The sequence below is a fragment of the Peromyscus californicus genome, unplaced genomic scaffold (genome assembly GCF_007827085.1).
Source record: "Peromyscus californicus insignis strain IS unplaced genomic scaffold, ASM782708v3 Scaffold_12__1_contigs__length_115047231, whole genome shotgun sequence".
Taxonomy (NCBI): domain Eukaryota; kingdom Metazoa; phylum Chordata; class Mammalia; order Rodentia; family Cricetidae; genus Peromyscus; species Peromyscus californicus.
Window position 1 is genome coordinate 85222548 of NW_026294413.1, and position 13187 is coordinate 85235734.

The 13187-nt window shown below is 52.4% G+C and overlaps 1 protein-coding gene across 1 annotated transcript in view; it reads left to right on the forward strand.

Annotated features, from left to right (window-relative positions):
- Positions 1-13187, forward strand: part of Anxa11 (annexin A11) — a 43227-nt gene that overhangs the window by 18318 nt on the left and 11722 nt on the right. Inside the window, exons 2-6 of the mRNA XM_052733634.1 lie at positions 6921-6980; positions 8074-8186; positions 10689-11078; positions 12542-12629; positions 12931-13025. Of these exons, the coding sequence (XP_052589594.1) occupies positions 6929-6980; positions 8074-8186; positions 10689-11078; positions 12542-12629; positions 12931-13025 (738 nt within the window). The 5' untranslated portion in view covers positions 6921-6928. The remainder of the gene's footprint in view (positions 1-6920; positions 6981-8073; positions 8187-10688; positions 11079-12541; positions 12630-12930; positions 13026-13187) is intronic.

Consider the following 13187-nt stretch of genomic DNA (forward strand, 5'->3'; position numbering starts at 1 on the left):
CCACGGGAAATAAAGTGTTTTTGCGATGGTCGCGACCCACAGGTTGAGAACTGCTGCTATAAATGATTGCCAGAGCAAGTGAGGGGTGAGGTTTAAAAGAGAAAAGGATGAGAAGTGGCATGGCCAGCCTCACTCAGCTGCTCGCCAGCAAGGCAGAGGCCAGGCCTCAAGCCTTCCCTGCTCAAGCTGTGTTTACTGGAATGTGACCATGGGGACAAGGCTGCTGGCCTTTGGGTCAGACTAGAGCCCTGGAGGACAGTCATCACAAATGGCTGGGAGCAGTGAGGCTTGCTCTGGTCCCCTTGCCTGGACAGGTGTCTTCAAGTGTCAGGTGTTCCCACTTCCCCTAAGATGATCCAGCACCTGAGTCCTGTGTGTTGGCATAGGAACCCATGGTTAACGTAGAGTTTTATAGTGAGTGAGTGTGTGAATGTGTGAGTGAGTGTGTGTGTGTGTACACATACATTTAAAGTTGATAGTATTTAAAAAATGACACAGGAGATAGTTTATGATGCCTGGGGTTTTCTTACACAAACAAACAGGAAGTGGATAGGGTCTAGATCAGTGATTCTCAATGCTCCTAATGCTTTCGACAGCACAGTTCCTCATGTGCGGTGACCCCCAGCCATAATATTATTTCTTTGCTCCTTCATAACTGTAATTTTGCTGCTGTTATGAATTGTAATGTAAATATGTGATATGCAGCATGTATTTTCATTGTTACAGAATGACCCAAAGGTGTGGTGACCCGCAGGTTGAGAACCGCTGGTCTAGATGAATCAAGATTGACCTTGAAGCAATGCTTTGCTGACACCCGCTGGGGTTGAAGATTTATGGCCCTATTTTGCTTATATAAATTCTCCATGTCAATCATTGGTCATCAGCACCTCCATCATATGAGTCATTCCTTGGAATTGCGAAGTTCCCATTGCTTATGTGGTGTGGTAGGCCAGCTCAGCTGACTTTGAGTGCATGTATGGTAGAGATGGGGCATGTGTGGCTTCCCTCTTCCCTCACAGCCAAGAGCTGTGATCTAAAAGCTGGATTCAGTAGGGGGAAGGAAGTTCTGTGGGCTGAGGCATTAAAAGTTTCAGGGGCCTCTGTCTGACTCCAGTTCAAAACCTGCTGCTCCCTGTACGGTCTCTCCTGTCTATTGGAAGGAAGCTCCTAAGCAGGTCAGCAATGGCAGAGCCACCTGGGGCCATCAAGGGAGACCTGGTCTGGGGAAGGAGGGCAGGCTTCACTGTCTGCTACCCCAGATCATGTTCTACCACATCCTGGCTCCCTAGAGTCGGAGGTGCCCTGGCGATAAAACCAAGGACAGTGAGAGCTCCGTAAGCGTCCAGACTGTCGCCTCCACCTCTGCCCAGGGACCTGGGACAGATAAGCACCAGGGCACGTGCACGAGGAGGGGGGAGGGGGGAGAGAGAGAATAATAATAAACATTAAATATATAAATAAAAGGGAAAAAAGTTTGAGGCCAGCCTGGACTACATAGCAAGATCGTGTGTGTGTGTGTGTGTGTGTGTGTGTGTGTGTGTGTGTGTGTGTGTGTAAGAGAGAGAGAGAGAATATGAAAGAAAGAGAAAATTTACCTGTTTTCTTTTTGTGTATGTGTTTTTTTTTTAAGACAGGGTTTCTTTCTCTGTGTAACCCTGACTGTCCTGGAACGTGCTCTGTCGGCATGTTAAAACGACCTTTCTTCCTTCTAAGTTGTTTGTCTCCGGCATTTTGTTACATTGACAAAAGGCCGACACAACCAGCCTGTACGTTTTCATCTCACTTGCGCCAATACCAAGATCGTGGTGGTTTCCTAAAACATGTTTAGTTTTGTAAGAAGCTGCTAAGCTCTCTTCCAAAGCTGTACTGTTCAGCATTCCCCCCAGCCATGTGGAAGCTGTCGTCCACCCCCCAGTGTTTGCTGGGTCCCTGTTCTGGGCCCGGCTGTTCTAATATCTGTGCAGTTTGTTGGTCCATGTATAAGGGCGTATCGAGGACCTTTTCATGTCCTGTCATCTCTGCATACCCTCCGGTGAGCTGCCTTCTCGGGTCTTTTTCTATACTTTCGTAAGTTCCTTTGTCAGATGTATCTTTCAGGAATACATTCAGCCATTCTGTAGTTTTTTGGTTTTCCCCCTTTTTTTTATTTGAAACAGGCTTTTGTTATTTTGCCTACACTGGCGTCAAATCCTTGGCCGTAAGGGATCTATCCTCCTGCCTCAACCTCCCGAGTAGTTGAGATTACAGGGTGCATCACTATGTCTGGCTTTTCCTTCTACTTAGGAAAAAAAAACAAAAACTCAACGAAGATTGTTAGAGCTGTGTGGTTTAAGCTGTATATTTATGTTGTGTGATCGAAAGTGACTCTTCAGCCAACAAACAGCCTGGGAAAATATAATGATGGAGACATCAGGCCTGATTTGTCTGCTTCTTAGTGCCAAGGGGCTTCAGGCCCTGGAGTGCTTCTTCAGACCTCTGCTTGGAAGCATTAGCCAGGTGTGGTTTCTGTTCTACATGAGAGGCCGTCTCTGAGAGAGAGGCTGTCTCTGAGAGAGAGGCTGTGAGAGGCCGTCTCTGAGAGGCTACTTCTGGACCTGTACTTCAGGCCTGGTACCACTACTGCTCATTCCTTATTCCCTCCAGTGTCCCTAGAAATCAGGCTGGACACTGGAGGGTGTGACTAGGCTAGCTTTGCTGTGGACTGGAAGCCTGTCTCCACCCCTTCCTCTTAGGGTAGAAAGCACAAGGCCCTCCATTGTGGTGAGGGAATGGCTAGGGAGAGGAATTCCACTCTGGAAGCTTTTCCCTCCTGTCCTGTCTCTAGATTTCTGCCTATGTGGTGAGGACCTTTGAAATTTAAGGGTACACTGGTGTGGATATTCATGGCTTTAGGGAATAAGCCTTTTCACAGTCCCAAGGAAGCCTCCACATCCCCCTCCCAACCCCCACCCAAGGTACCTTCTTAATTGACTGGTTACCCTGAGGCTTGGTTCCAAGGGATGCTGGGATGCCAGGATCCAAGTTCTTCATGCGGTTCTCATGTGTGGAGGAGTCTTACACTCAGCGAGGCCCAGCAGTCTAGGTTTTAATGTGCTCCACAAAGGTCTGTTTTGGAAACACCTTGTCCTGGCTGGTTTTATGTCAACTTGATACAAGCTAGAGTCACCAGAGAGGAGGGAGCCTCAGTTGAGGAAATGCCCCAATAAGATTGGGCTGTAGGCAAGTCTGTGGGGCATTTTCTTAAATAGTGATTGATGTGGGAGGGCCCAGCCCATGGTGGATGGGATCATCCCTGGGCTGGTGGTCCTGGGTTCTTCAAGAAAGCAGGCTGAGCAAGCCATGGGTAGCAAGCCAGTAAGAAGCACCCCTCCATGGCCTCTGCATCAGCTCCTGGCTCCTGCCTCCAGGTTCCTGCCCTGCTTGAGTTCCTGTCCTGACTTCCTTCGATGATGGACCGAGATAGGGAAGTGTAAGCTGAAATAAACCCTTTCCTCCTAAGTTTCTTTTGGTCATGGCGTTTCATCCCAGCAAGAGAAACCCTAAGAAACATGGGGTTAAGCTGGAGAGGGCCGCAGCTGGATGAATCTACACAGCTGCATTTACGCAGTCCCAGTGAGGAAGGAAGGGTGATGATTTTGTTGTAGTGCCCCTAAGAGAGTCAGAACCGGAGGCTAGAAGTTCTCTAGAGGCAGGGTTATTAGAATCGGAGCCAGGGGTCTGTCCTATGCAGAAAGATTCTCCCATGAGGTCCCACATTTGAGTGCCATGGTCATAAGCAGGCATATGGGACAGGACATGCCTGGGTGTCCAAGTCACATCAGCCTTGGGAAGTGCCTCTCACCCATGCACCTTCCTTCTCTGCTGAAGGATAAAGTAGAAGAAAGGCTTGGTCAGGTGGAAGGAAGCAAGCAGTCTCCTGGGTAGTAGCTCACCATGTTCCCGTTCGTCATGGAGAGCTAGAACTGAGAAGGGGCTGTACAATCCCTAGATTGCTGACTAGAGCCGAGGGTCTTGCCTCTGAGCTGGTGACTCCTGCCCTGGGAGTTAGTAGGCTGGTGAGCTGCAGGGTGTTACCCATGTAGATTAATTACTTTTGGGTCCCAGTGAGCACAATATCTGAGAGAAAATCTAAGAGGGGGAATGTTTAGGCTGTCATGGTGGAGAAGGGGATTGACGTGGGATGCAGGGGCTCCTCACATCACTGTGGACTAGGAAGTCACGAAAGCAGGACAGGAAATTGCATGGCCCTAACCTAAGGACTGTCCCTAATGGTCTACTTCATCTGGCTAACTCCACCTCCTGAGTCTCTGTAGCCTTCCAAAATACCACACAATCTTGAGAACAGGGGTTCAGATTAGGAGTCTGGAGGGGACACTTCAGATTCAAGCCATAACAGAGCCCGAGAGCCCGCATTGGGATGTGGAAGGGATGGGGGCCCAGTGGTGGCAGATGAAAGCCTGTGTCAACAGGGCTATATCAGCAGGATATTCGGTGTGACAGCTCAAGACTCTCTGCCATGGGCCCCTTTATAACACTTACTTAGAGGAACATAATGCCATGTACACCAAATGAGTGGTTATGAAACAGCTGAGAGAGAGCTAAGATGGTCACTGTGAGTCACCGTGGCCAGAGATTGAGGAGGGATGGAAAAATGCGCAGACCCACAAGAGAAATTTCACAGGAATCCCTGTAATGGCTCCATCACCTAGAAAACCCACATGTTCCCATCCAGTGAAGCCGGAAACTCCACCTGCAGCGGGGAGGGAAGTGACCATCCTGCCCATGATCTCTGGGCTAGCCTGTGGTCTCTGGGCTAGCCTGTGGCTTTGGGTCCTCAGAGGAGAAGAGAAGGAGGAGCATGCTCGAACAATTCCAGGTAGAAAATGAATCCTTAGAGAGAGAGAGAGAGAGAGAGACTGGAAGCGGAGTCTCGTGGGAGGGAAGGAGCCAAGGTCGCCACAGGACTGAGTTCTGCGGTGGAATTAGCCATAGGATGGGCCTTGGGGGCAGGGCTCTTTCCAGGAGGCCGATGCTGCTCTTGCCAGGAAACTCTCCCACAGCTCTCCCAGGAGGGAGGACTCTCCTCCTGTGTCCTGGATGCCTGAGCTGAATGAGCCCTGTGTGTGTTATTTTTATATTGGAAGAGCCACCAAGGCCATGTGGAATGGAAGGGGTAGCTTCCCGTGTGGTTAGAAATGCCTGTCTGAACTGGACCTTTTCTTAAAGTTGCTTTTATTAGGCAATCATGGACGTGTAGGGGCTGGACATGGAAAGTGAGCTTCACCTCCAGCCCGTTTTTCTTCCAGAGGTAGCTAGCGTTGCCCAGGGACTGTGTTTAGTGTCAGGGGTGGTCTGTGCATAAGTGCATCCATACTTCTTGGTTTGTATGTTTCTACCTTCTTTCTTTAAAAATGAAAAAGATTTGTGCGTGCATGTGTTTGTGTGTGTGTGTGTGCGATGCGTGTGCTCACGCATGCATATGCATATTCCTGTGCAGGTGTCCATGGAGGCCAAAAGGTCTCAGGATCCCCCTGGAGCTGGAGGCAGTTGTGAGTGGCCCTACTTATATCTTAGGAACTGCACATGCATAGGAGTTTAGAAAGACAAAGCTGTATAAAGGGCAAGGGTCTGCAGGCCGCCGGTTCTAGCCCCATCCTTGACCGCAAAGGAATCACCTCATTTCCTGTTGTATTGCCTACTGTCCCCTCTGGACCCAGTGACCAAAGTAAGTGGGCTGAAAGCCAGCTCCACTCCATGAGGGCCAGTGGTACCCTAAAGAAATTCTTCAGCTTCCTTGGACAGCATACTCAGTTCAAGGTAGACATGATGGACGACTAGACTATTTTCAGTAGATAGTCTCTAGACAGTTACTAAAGTGGCCACCCTAGATCCAATACCATCACCTGGGAACTTATTCGGAATAGAACCCGACAGTGGAGCCCATGATGTTTTACAATCCCTTGGCATCATGCAGATGCCCACGTATGAAGCAGAGTGGCTATCTGAGGAAACCTGTGGCCATGACCGTTGAGGCCGTGAACTTCCTCCTTGGCCTGGACCTTTGCATTTATTGCCGCAGCAGCAGCTGTTATGTGGCAGGTGCAGGCAGGTTGCAGGGCAGTGGCTGATCTCTGTTTCTCCTGGGCATCTTAATTGGCATGGGGCGTTGCTGAAGACCTGTGTACAGAGGACTGTGAGAGCAGGTGTCCCATCTGCTTCCCTGACTGCCGCATCTCCATGTCACTCTCTTCCTCTCTTTGAACTTTGATACCTGCCCCGATTCAGGGCTCTGAAGCCGAAGGCCCTTCTGAGGGCGTCTCTCGGTTCTAAGAATGATGACTCCCACATAACCATGTTATTTTGTGTTAAGAGAATGGAATGCCAAGGAAAGACATAGATCAGCCGTTTAAAGACTGGGCGGCAGCTGGTCTATACTTTCGGCTTGAGTCTGATCCGGTGTGGGGGTGGGGTGGGGGGGGAGGTTTGCTGTGGCGAGCTTGAGAGTTGTAGATGGGGTGCAGGGAAACAGGGTCCTCTGTTGTGGGAAGGAGAGTGATAAGGACAAGGAAGAGTAGACACGAAGTCTGAGGCAATGCTCTATCTAGAATATGATGTCAGAGCAGACCAGATGCCAAACGCTGCGTGCCCTTGTCTGTGGAGACAGAAACCAGGCCTGGGGGAGCAGCTGTCAAGGAAACAGTAGCTGGCTTGTGGGGTCGCACCTTCCTGTGTCCTTGGGATGGGCCTGACCTAACTGGAGGTCCAGCACGGGGGCGTGGACTGGATTGCACTGGAGCATGGGGAGCTAATGCCTCTGGTGGGGGCCTGGCAATGGGTCGAGCTCCTAAGAAGCAGATGCCAGCAGACCTGGTGGGAAGCATCCTCAGCGTAATCTGAATGCACTTTCTCTTCTCTTCCAGCCTTAACCATGAGCTACCCAGGCTACCCTCCCCCTGCTGGTGGTTACCCTCCGGCTCCAGGTAAGAGGACCTGGGTGGGTCCTTTGTGCAAAAAGGTAAAGTCCTCTTACTCCGCAGAGCGCTCACCCACTGGGACAGGGGCTGGAGAGGCCTGAATTGGTGGTTCTGGGAGAGCCTTGTTAGCTGACAAGTGGACAGAGGCCTGCTACACTCTGAGACTCTTTCTCCTTTGAAAAGTAGCTTCAAGGCTCTTTCCCTCCCCCGACTGTCCCCACTCCTAACGACAGGCAGTGACAGCCTGTAGGAGTGTCCTCCAAAGTACTGCTTCCGGCCACCTACCCTGTTTCAAGGAGTATGATTTTAGATTCTCTCCCACTGAGACCAGTACCGAGGGTCACTTTCCTGTCCTTTCCTGTCTGCCCCGCCCTGTGGCTCCCAAGAGCCCTTGGTGATAGGGTGAGGCCATCCACGTGGGGCAGCAGCAATGTCTTCCTTCTGAAGCAGTCCCTTCTCCAGCAGAAACTGCCGTGGTGGCGGCAGCATGCTCCGGGTCTTACAAAGCCCAGGAGCTGCAGAGCAGACTTGGACTGCCCTGGGTAAGAATGCATCTGGCAAGCACCGGCCATATTGCGGCCTTAGCCCCATGCGGGTGTCCACTCCTCAGCCCTCACTCACCTCAGCAGCCTGAGGTCACATGTGTCCTCGGCTCCGGTTGTCTGCAAACATGAATGAGAGTGGTTGAGAGCCTGGCCCCCCAGGACGCACAGCCATCCAGCTCCTTGTGGCTGTCCTTTACGGTGTTCATGTCCTCTGACATGGCCCCCATTTCCCTGCATCTGAGAATCCGTAGTGTCCGTAGAGCTCACTGTGGTCACATGCTCAGCACAGAGCCCAAGGGTGTATCTGTTCTCTTACCCCATGATGCTGGGTTTGAGAGGACAAAGAATGCCTGGATCCCTACCGAGGGCTGAACCTGCCATCTTCCCTGGAATAAGGGAAAGCTCCTCTTCCTCCCCTGACCCTCCAGAAAGACTGGAGGAACAGTGGCTTGAGCCCTGCTTGGCTCCGGCAGCACGTTCCCCTGCAGCCCTCCTTTCTGCCCTGTCTTTGGGCCAGGGATAAGAGCTGATGAGCTTGGTGTTGCATGTTTCAGGTGGCGGTCCCTGGGGAGGTGCTGCCTACCCTCCTCCCAGCATGCCCCCCATCGGGCTGGATAACGTGGCCAACTACGCGGGGCAGTTCAACCAAGACTACCTCTCAGGCATGGTAAGTCAGGCCCCTGCCAAGCTGCCCTGGGCTAGTGGCTGCCTGGCTGTGGGGATCAAGGCTGCTGACCTCAAGGCTCCAGAGACACCTCATGCCTGTGTGTGTGAGCATAGGGTACTGAGCAGCAACTTAGGATATGAGGGTCATCTACTTATCACCCCTGTCTCTCTGGGCATCACTTTTCCCATCTATATGAGGGGGAAGAGATTCTTGGAGCTGATGGTCTTCTCAGGTCCTTATGGCCCTGGAAGGTTGGGTAAGGCTGGTACCTCCAGGGAAATGTATTGAGAATGTCTCACGAGCTGAGCACAAATCCTGGAGGGAAGAGAGGGTGTGTGTGGAGAGGTATGGAGGTGTACACACACGGATGCTGTTCCGGTTGGTACTTGGCGGCCATGTAGCAGGCAGGTTAGGCTGTATTTGTTTTTATTTGTTGTTTTGCTTTTAGAAGAGTGTGTCTTATAATCAGAAAACAAATGTGCCCTTAGTGGGAACAGTGCAGCTAGTAGACACCCAAATTTATGCTGGGCTCAGTCCCAGGCACTGGGAACATGTGAATACAGCAAACAATCTCTGGGCTGGGGAGATAGCCCAGACGGTAAAGTGCTTATTATATCAGCCATAGGCCCAGAGTTCAATTCCCAGGACCCACGTGAAAACAGCCAGGTATGGCCCTTGTAATTCCAGTGCTAGGGAGGCAGATCCATTGGGCTTGCTGACTAGCCAGCCAGTCTAGCCTACATGATGGTCCCAGGGCCAGTGATAGATTCTGTCTCAAACAAGGTAAACAGCATGTGACCTTTGCCTCCATGTGCACCTGTACACATATAAATCTCAGTCCAAATACACTTAGCGTCTATGGAGAAGAGACAGAAAATAACAAGTTACCAGATGGCGATATTGAAAAGTGACGGGTGTGTCTGGGCATTGTGGCATACACTTAGCATTCGGTAAGTGAATTCATAAGGACTAAAAATTCCAGCCCAGCCTGGGCAACCTAGAGAGACCCTGCCTCAAAACAGAAGACTCGGGCTGGAGAGATGGCTCAGTGGTCAAGAACACTGGCTGCTCTTCCAGAGGACCTGGATTCAATTCCCAGCATCCACGTGGCTCACAACTATCTGTCACTCCTATTCCAGGGGATCTGACACCTCCACACAAGATACTCGTGCAGGAAAAACACCAATGCACACAAAGTAAAAATAAAATAAATTAAAAACAACAGCAACAGAAGAATCAAAGAAAGGGCAGAGGGTGGGTGAGAGAGGGAGAGAAGAGAGTAAGGAAGAAAGAGAAGTAGATACATGGCCCTGGCGGCATAGGCCTATGATTTTAGCTTCTTGAAAGGCTGAAGCAGGAGAATCCCAAGTTCAAGGCCAGCCTGGGCAACTTGCCTCAAAATAAGAAGTAAAAAGAGAGATGGGGATATAATGGTCAGTGGTAGAGTGCTTGCCTATAATGTCTGAGGCCATAATGTTCAATCCCTAGCACAGGGCCGAAGGGGAGGGGAGATAATAATAATATGGTAAAAGAGGTGCTGGGGGCATAGTGTAGACTAAAGACCTTAAGATGGGACATGAAAAGGGGCCTTGGGGTCTGGAGAGATGGCTCAGTGGTTAAGAGCACTGGCTGCTCTTCCAAAGGTCCTGAGTTCAATTCCCAGCAACCACATGGTGGCTCACAACCATCTGTAATGAGATCTGGTTCACTCTTCTGGCCTGCAGAGATACATGCAGGCAGAGCACTGTATGCATAATAAATAAACAAATCTTAAAAAAAAAAAAAAAAAAGAACGATTGAAAAGGGGCCTTGAACAAAGATCTGACGTGGTAGAGAAATGTGCTATGAGAATGTCTAGGGACCACCAGTTCTTGGGGTGCCCATGGGCCTGATGAGCTTGGGGACAGAGAAGAGCAGGAGTTGGTGGTTGAAGAGGGGAAGTGAGGGATGGGATGGTGGAACCCGTTTTGCGTGGAGCATCAGAGGCTGAGGTGTGAGGATTCAGCCTTCTGTTTGGGGCACATGCAAACCTACCCCAGCCCCACCTACCTCCATTGACTGTTAGCAGACTGGTGTGATGGGGCCACTCCCTGCCTGCAGAAGGGGCCCCGGTACTTTCTGGGTCCTTGAGTGGTTAGCTGTACCCAATTAGTCTTGATTGGAAGAAGCAGCCTCCTCTTCCATGTTTCCATATGCAGAAGGGGTGGAGATTCTGATTAGCGTACAGAGCGATCCATGTCAGTCCAGTTGCCCTGCTCACTGAGCAAGTGTACCCATCATCCATGGCGGGATTGCCCTTCTTGTCCCCTTTGGGGTGGGGGCAGGGCTGATAGTGGTGCTTGTATCCATTACTAGGTATACGTAGTACTGTGTGTGATAGGGGGTGGTTCTGGTAGGGAGCTCCTTAAGAGCCATTGCAGAACTCCATAAGGGGAGGGTAGACAGACGGTGCCGACCTTTTTGGGCCTGTGAGTCTCAGGCTCTGCTTTGTGTCCTTGGCAGGCAGCCAACATGTCTGGGACGTTTGGAGGAGCCAACGTGCCAAACCTGTATCCTGGAGCTCCTGGGGGTGGCTATCCTCCTCCCGTCCCCCCTGGTGGCTTTGGGCAGCCCCCTCCGGCCCAGCAGCCTGTCCCTCCTTATGGAATGTATCCACCCCCAGGGGGAAACCCACCTCCTGGGATGCCCTCATATCCAACATACCCAGGGGCCCCTGTGCCTGGCCAGCCCATGCCACCCCCTGGGCAGCAGCCCCCAGGGGCCTATCCGGGACAGCCTCCAATGACCTATCCTGGGCAGTCACCAATGCCACCCCCTGGGCAACAGCCAGTGCCAAGTTACCCGGGATACTCAGGATCCAGTACCGTCACCCCTGCTGTGCCTCCAGCCCAGGTGAGCGCTACCCAAACTAAGGTCAAAGGCTGGACTCTGGTCCACCAGCAAGGCCTTGGGGGACTGAAGGAACATAGAGAAGGCTCAGGCCTCCAGCTTTAACACACTGTTTTAGCAAAAACGGTACTGATTTCTCTTGTGCTCCCCACCCCGGGGCATGTTCCTTCAGGTCTGGAAGCACTGCCCTGATGCTTGCTCCTCACGTGACATCAGTCCTGAGGTCGCCAGTCTCATGGCCTCATGCCCAATAGACCCCTTGTGTGGCTCCTAGACAAACGTGAAGGATTCTCGGAGTCTTCTCTGAGGACAGAAAGGCAGTTCTTCCAGGGTTTATCTTGGCTCGTTCTGGAGATCCGTTCATGTTTGCAATGCCTAGAATTCATTGCCATGGTTACATGGCGAAACCAGCCAAACCCAGGGCTGGTGGTATGTGCTCCCTGACGACTTCCAGACAGAGGTCCATTGCCTCCTCTTGCTCCATTCCTACCCTTGCCGCTGCCCACCCTTGCCCACTCTGCACCCCTGCCCACTCTGCACCGCTGCCCGCTCTTCCCACTCTGCACCCCTGCCCACTCTGCCCACTCTGCACTGCTGCCCACTCTGCCCACTCTGCACCCCTGCCCACTCTGCCCACTCTGCACCCCTGCCCACTCTGCACCGCTGCCCGCTCTTCCCACTCTGCACCCCTGCCCACTCTGCCCACTCTGCACCCCTGCCCACTCTGCCCACTCTTCCCACTCTGCACCCCTGCCCACTCTGCACCGCTGCCTGCTCTTCCCACTCTGCACCCCTGCCCACTCTGCACCGCTGCCCGCTCTTCCCACTCTGCACCCCTGCCCACTCTGCCCACTCTGCACCACTGCCCACTCTGCACCGCTGCCCGTTCTTCCCACTCTGCACCGCTGCCCACTCTGCACCCCTGCCCACTCTGCACCCCTGCCCACTCTTCCTGCTGCCTGCTCTTGCCCACTCTTCCAGCTGCCCGCCCTTGCTCCTTTCTCTCTTCTCTGAGCAGGCCTCCTTATGGCCTTGGTAAGCACACGTACTGGCCACTAGAAAGATCACTCACCAGGCAACAGCAAGCCCGTATTTAAATACCTGAGGGAAAACACCCTAAAAGGAGAAAGGTGGACTTCGGCTGCTAGGCCTTGCCACTGGAACCAAAGCCGACTACCTCACAGCAGACAAGAAGCAAGGAACGGAAGGGGCATGGGCCCCAATATCCCCTTCAAGGGCCTCTTCCACCCCTAGTGACCTAATACCCTTCCAGTAGCCACTTCCTAAACAGCACCAGCGACGCATGCCTTGGGGCTACTTATGTCTAGTGCTTTGGACTTCAGGTTTCTCTCAGGTGCCTCAGCTCCCAGAGACAGGGTATTTTGGGCGTAGGAGGAGGTGGAACAGTCTTGCACCTTTGGGTGGCATGGGCAGGTCATCTTACCTGTGGCTGTTTGTCTGAGTAGTTTGGAAATCGAGGGACCATCACAGATGCTTCTGGATTTGACCCCTTGCGAGATGCTGAAGTCCTTCGGAAGGCCATGAAGGGCTTTGGTAAGACACCAGAGTAAGGCAGGGGCAGGTGGATCCCTGTGAATTCCGGGCCAGCCTGGTCTACAGAGCGAGTTCCAGGACAGCCCGGGCTCACAGACAGAGACCAGACTGACTCCAACCCTACCTTGTGCTCCTGGTTCCCTGGGCAGTCCACTGTGTGGGAGGGCAGGCAAGCCTGGCCAGGGAGATGGAAGATGCCCAGGAGAATGAATGGGAGGCCCTAGGCTGGGAGAGCCCGTGGCCACAGAGCAACAGAGCGTCCTCATAACCCATAGCTTGCCTACTCCCTTCTCTTTCCTAGGCACGGATGAACAGGCCATCATCGACTGCCTAGGGAGCCGTTCTAACAAGCAGCGGCAGCAGATCCTCCTGTCCTTCAAGACAGCCTATGGCAAGGTGAGAGCAGAGGGGAGTGCAGGAAGACCACCGAGGCCTGGTTCTCCCGAGCCCAGCTCCAGGGCCTACAGCCAGCATAGCTCCAGGCCCACTCACTCGGTTCTCCCAGGAACTGGGGCCTCGCAGGACTAGATCTCCAGGATGGACAGCAATCTTGCTTAG